The sequence below is a fragment of the Pundamilia nyererei genome, unplaced genomic scaffold (assembly GCF_000239375.1).
Source record: "Pundamilia nyererei isolate P.nyererei 1_Seehausen unplaced genomic scaffold, PunNye1.0 scaffold00084, whole genome shotgun sequence".
Lineage (NCBI taxonomy): Eukaryota > Metazoa > Chordata > Actinopteri > Cichliformes > Cichlidae > Pundamilia > Pundamilia nyererei.
The window spans coordinates 801,373-807,349 of record NW_005187485.1 but is presented as its reverse complement, the minus strand read 5'-3'; the positions used below and the strand labels follow the sequence as shown (position 1 = coordinate 807,349).

At 42.1% G+C, this 5,977-nt stretch overlaps 1 protein-coding gene across 2 annotated transcripts; it reads right to left on the bottom strand.

The window, feature by feature from the left end:
* Positions 1-3,195: 3,195 nt before the first annotated feature.
* sp8b (sp8 transcription factor b) lies at positions 3,196-5,427 on the bottom strand. Of its 2 annotated transcripts, none has more exons than XM_005738438.2 (2): positions 5,326-5,427; positions 3,196-4,848 (listed from the first exon to the last, which is right to left on the bottom strand). In XM_005738438.2, the coding sequence occupies exons 1-2, from the start codon at positions 5,344-5,346 to the stop codon at positions 3,511-3,513; spliced, it is 1,359 nt and encodes a 452-aa protein (XP_005738495.1). In that variant the 5' UTR covers positions 5,347-5,427; the 3' UTR covers positions 3,196-3,510. The 2 variants fall into 2 exon arrangements, with proteins under 2 accessions (XP_005738495.1, XP_005738496.1); XM_005738439.2 differs by lacking the exon at positions 5,326-5,427 and adding an exon at positions 5,043-5,315.
* Between the last annotated feature and the right edge of the window lie 550 nt (positions 5,428-5,977).

Here is a 5,977-nt window from a genome sequence, read left to right as displayed (position 1 = left end):
GTTCCTCTGAGGACCACGCGATGCAACAACAGTCTAGTAAGGTGCTAATGGTATGACAACACGGAGTGGTGCACTGAAACGTTTGGCTGAGATGAGTCTCTCATATTAACTGATCACTTTTTGGCTGGTTAGATTATTTTGGAGGCGGCTTTTAAAACTACAAGCCTGTTGTGTTCTGACTGAAATGTTTAAAACGATTTTAATTAAAAAAAAAAGAAGATGCATCACTTTATAAACTTAACTTGCAGTAATATGGTAAGCCACAAATACAATGCTGAACTAATTAAAAATTAGTTATTATTATGATATTATTTTTTTAAAACTCAGTTTTAGGTTTACTTTATTTGAATCATGAAGTCTTTTCACCCTAAATGAGCCAGAATTTAAAAAACAAAGAAAAAAGGTTCTACATTTTATGCTTAAAGGGAAATTTGACTGACTAAACATTTATTAAGCAGACCAGCTACATATAAATCAGCTACAAAATCTTTGGTTAAAGCTGTGTAAGTGCTGTAGTATTTAATGTCTCTATATTCAAATCCCACATGCCAAAGCACTTTGGGGATTCATGAACTCAGTAAAAGCAGGATATATCATTTGTGCACTCCTCTGTTTCATTTTTCTTTCATCCTTGGACCACAGTAGAGCAACTTTATTTGTATGAAAATGTGCAAATGAGTGTGGCAGTATTTAAAAATAATATTGAAAAGCAGATGAAACTGAGTCTGTTTGCTATTGTGAGTCTTTTTCAGATCATGTCAGCAAAACACCTGGAGACTGTGAGCTTGATGTACCCAGAAAATATCCAGTCACTCTGATGAGCTTTCCTCGTGTACTGCTAAACGGAGCAGCTGTGAGTGTAAGGACTTTATTTTTTTAATGATCACTTTAACCTTGTTTACAAGTACAAAGTATGTTTAGGAGTCTTACAACTGTCCGAGTCAAAACTTTGTCTGAAGATTCAGTAACACTTCACGAGGACGAGGTGGGTAAACTTACAAAAGCGCATATTCCATTATTAGACGATTAGCTGAAATCAGAGGCTAAACTTTTGATCAGGTCTGGCATCAACAATTATAAATGTAACCATGCTTTAATATCAGATATGATTATATATCAGAATTGCTTAAGGCATCGCAATATGCTTTCTACGAAGTGAAAAGAAATCCGAGGTTTAAATCTGATCAGGATGATCCAGGGCTGGTCTTTAAATACTGTCGGTTGAGCAGAATAGCGCTGGATGGCGCTACAGAGCTTTAAATTCAAAGCCTCCTTTCTGAAGTTTAGAGATTAAGCTGTTTCTCAGAGATCCGAAGGAAAAAAAAACTCAGAATAATTCAGTTTTTATTATATTAGTTTCCCTACGCATCACTTTTTATTTTTTGTTAAACAGTTTAGAAGATGGGAAATGTTACGTCAGTGCGCACTCTGTATGTTACAATCGGCTCTTAAGATTTGACGCCTTAAACCCAGAAACCAGAAAGAGAAAAAAGAAAAAGAAAGACAGACGGTCTCTATTTTCAGCTGTAATGACATGAAATACGATGTTCAACTAAATTAAATAAAAGTCTCTGTGTTAGGCAAGTAAAGTAAATGAGCACATCTGAATGGAAAAGTCTACAGATTTCTTGTGCTTTTGCTTCGAATCTTGATTTTAAGTAATTTTCTGACTTGAAATGAGGTCAAATTAAGTCCAGCCTGAAGGGAAACAAAACTTTCCGCAGAAGAACGCGCGCTGTTCTCATTAGACGATCTAAATGTTTACACACAAAAATAAATAACGTAGGCACTCAACCTGCTGTGCATTTATTAGTAACATTTACAAAAACGGAAGAAAAACGAGTGTTTTAAGAATGACCAGTGAGAAGGAAAAACCTGAGGATGAAAATATACTGGAGATTTGGATGGAAATAAAGAATGAAACAAAGAAGAATAGTAGTGATAAATACAAAATAAAAATGCTAATTACAGTGTGTTGCTGCGAGTATTTACTATACGCAAATTAACTCATCATAAACGGTGGTTTAATGGTAAAGCCGCGTCCTCAGAAAAGTTAAGAGGCTGAATTTTTCTGCTTAACAGATTTTTTAAACGATAATGACTTATTTCAAGCTAAATAGATTTTTTTTTAAATAACACTGAATTTTCTCCCCGTTTCTTAATAATTGTTACATTTTATTATTGAAATTTAAATTAAGCTGCGAGCAAGGGCCTGGTGTTGCTGGAGGCCGTTACGGAGATCACGAAACTCAACAGTTTTTCACATTAATAGCAAACACACGGACTTGTAATGTAACATGAAGGCAAAGTGTAATTTATGAGTTTCTTTTAGGCGTTTACATTTTTTTAATGACTCAGCAATCCGACAAACTGAGTCGATCAGGTGCTTCTGATTTCATACTGACTTTATTGAGTGGCTCACATAAAAAGCCATTCTCGGAGTAAGAGAGAGAAGGAGAGAGAGAGAGAGAGAGAAAGAAAAAAATATCATTGTAAAATTAAAATCACTTTACAACATGCTTACTTAAATTAAACGAGTGGGTAAACAGTAAATGATTTCAAAACTTTACAAATAAATTCGAAGTGCGCCTAATGATAGATCCCTAAATACAAGAAAAAGTCGTGGTTAAATATAACTCCCCACAATACATTTTATATCATATCAAAGAAAATCCAAGTACATTTCCGTATATTTTCAAATATTTACTAGAGTCCATATACAGCTAGAAATACCTATACAAAATCGTCTCCTGGACAAATACATTGCTCACCTTTACACTGGGCTGTAATTATTCTAACCTACATTTGTAATTATATACAACACATTTTGCAGCGAAGTCTAAGTAACCTCAACAGGCCTAGTGATAAAGTTGGCGCATAGTGTAGGCTGCGAAGAGAATAGCAGTGATATATATATATATATATATATATATGTAAACCTGCTCTTCCTTTATCACTTTATTTACTGGGATCATCACTCCCGTGTCTCACCGCCATACTCTACAGGTATTTGTTCCTATCGAGCAGTCCATCCACATTGACAGCAACAGTTTCCCCTGCTCGATAATAAAGTGCCAGTGTTTGGTTTTCAACAATATGCATGATAGCAGTTGCTCAACTTTTTCAGGCCCTACAATTTTGACAGCAGTGTTTTCTGTCTTTCGCGTCTTATACCGGACAAATAAAACATCAGGCGTATTCAGGATCGGGCTGCAAAAGAAAAACAGTAAGTAAAATAAAAAGTTTTGATCGTGCCCTCCCACAGTGTGTCACACAAGGACTTGACTACACTTTCACACCGCAGATGAGAAGTTTCTGATGGCACGGCTATGAAATTATTCAATTGGACGTCTTAAGCACTTTGAAAGAGTCAAAGAAACATAGAGGCCGATTTTCTCATTAAATGACAATGATGATGCACCAAAGTATGTCCACTTTCATGTCCTCTCGGACAATTCCATCACGACACTTTGCTGTTTTACAGTTTTCACTTCACTGGGGGAGTTTTTTTTAGAGCCCGTTCATGCCTACTCCCTGGGCAGACTCAGGTGGGTGCAACAGGTCTGGGGAATGGCATGGAGGGCTTCCCGGTGCACTGTGCTCGCTGTCGGTATCACTCCCCCTCTTCCCTCCGCTGCCCCCGGAGCCAGAGCCGGCAGATCCCCCGGCGCTGTGAGTTTTTACGTGTTTACTCAGGTGATCGCTACGCATAAATCTCTTGTTGCACACCGGACAAGCGAATCGCTTCTCCCCTGTGTGTGTGCGTAAATGTCGCTGGAGCTCGTCGGAGCGAGTGAACCTTTTTCCGCAAAAGAGCCAGTTGCACACAAACGGCCTCTCGCCTGTGTGCCACCTCAAATGCGCCTTTAGGTGCGAGGTTTTCCCGTATACCTTCCCACAGCCTGGAATGTGACAGCTGTGGAGACCTTTCCTCCGGAGGCTGGCGCCCGCCGGTCCCAGTCTCTCCGCCTCCTGGCAGTTTGGACAGTCGCAGGTGGCTCTTCCCGAGTACCGCCGGGCAGATGACCTCGGAGACCCCGCTAAAGACGCAGGTGGACCCCCGGAGAGCATAGTCCCTCCTGCCCCGGTTAAAGGAGAGGGGCTTGTGTCGGGATAAGAGGATAACACCGGCTTGAAACCGTCCATCAGGTGTTGGCCGGTTGTCAACAGGTGTGGAGATGGACTTGTACTGAAAGCAGAGTGACTTAAACTCGAGTAATCAGAGTTATATCCGCCCAGGGGAGAGTGCAAGGAGGTCTGGAGTCCACCGGAATGTAAGGACGTCTGTATTGCTGCTCCGTTAGGGTTCTGAACGTCAATCCATCCCGCTCCCACATCCCACCATGCAGAGGCTCCGGTGGTACCAACGTCTCCCGTGGGGATCCCGGGATGAGACGATTTGAACCAGGACTCGTAAGGATGCGCAACGCTCATCCTCGGATAGATGCCCTGCAAACTGTCCACTGAGGTGTGCACTTTTGAGATGAAGACCGGCTGGTGGCTGGACTCTTGAGAGCTGCTCGACACGGACGCTTGGAAAACCGAATAATCGTTTCCAAAGTGTGAACTAGACGAGGTACCGGACGTGAGGGAAAAGGCACTGGATCCGGTGGAGCTGTTGGTGCCAAAAGAGTCCGAGATGCCAGATCCATTACGCGATACCCCGAAACCGGGCAGGCCGGATCCGAGACTGCAGCTACTCGCAGCGGCTCTTTTCCACGGGTGGAAACCTTTTCCAAATGACGAGGAGTTATCCGAAATTGTCGACGGTGAAGGGCTCGGACTCCCTATTTTGTTACATGTTGCAGCTAACATGGCTAAAGGAGTCGATCCTAACCTCGGCTCCTCCTGAAAGGACAAGAAAATATGTAAGCGACTTACAAGTTCCACAGATTAATTACAGGCATTTTAATGCATTCTTTTCGGATCGGGAAATAGCGTTCAAGTAGAAACAGTTTCCCTGTTTTTCAGCAGACGACTAATAAGCTGTATTTTTGTTTAAGTTTTGGTAATCAACAGAGAAGATTATCTTGATTTCCTACCTGGATGAACAGAAAGTAGACAAGTGAAATGCGTCAGACGGCGCTTACAAATGCATGCCAAACGGGACAGCAGGGAAAACATGCGTGTTTTGAGCGCCGATGACCGCCAAACTCAGCCTATATGCAGTTTACAGAGCCTCGTCTTTATCATACAAACCGCTTGCTGGAAATATAACCAACGCACTGGCTTTGCTGCTACTTTGCGACCGATGTAAGTTTAATCCCCCTCCGCAGGACAATGACAAGAACTAATTAAACCAGTAAGAAAGTCCTTTAGACTCACCCCTAGAAGTGAAGTTGCCATCACACAAAAACACAGCCCTCCTCAGAGGATCTTTTTATATTTATGAATCAGAGCACTGTTTTTTTAGAGGTGTGCAATACAATGATGTGTTCCGCCCATTCTTCCACAATTGTAGGCTCCTCTCCGGCTTTGAAGTGCCGCTGTGACACGGGCGACCAATCAGCGGCTTCGTCCCGTCGCACTGCCACATACTACCGTGAGGTCATCAATAGAGCGCCTCAGACAGCTCTCCACTCCCCCACCGCCACCCTCCCACCTCCCCTCCCTCATCCACCCCACCGCCCCCTCCATAATAAAAGACAGCGGAAGGAAGGTAAAGTTAAATGAGAGTGAATTGGGAAGGAGGTATTAGGGGGCCACTTACTGAAATTTTTACAGAACATCACATTCCATAAATTTAAAGAAGGAGGAATGATGACCCGTGTCTGGCGATGTGGGATGCTGCGTAGTAAATAAAAAGCTTGGCAAATTATTCGCCATCGCCTCCGCCGCCTCCACCAAGAGGCAACAAACACCGCGATGTAGTAGACCAAGTGCGTTCAAACTCCTCTTTCTTTTCCATTTTTCAGAAGCCTTTCGCGTTCTGAAGCGCAAGCTTAAAAAAAAGTTTTCTGCTTTTTCTTTTCCCGCA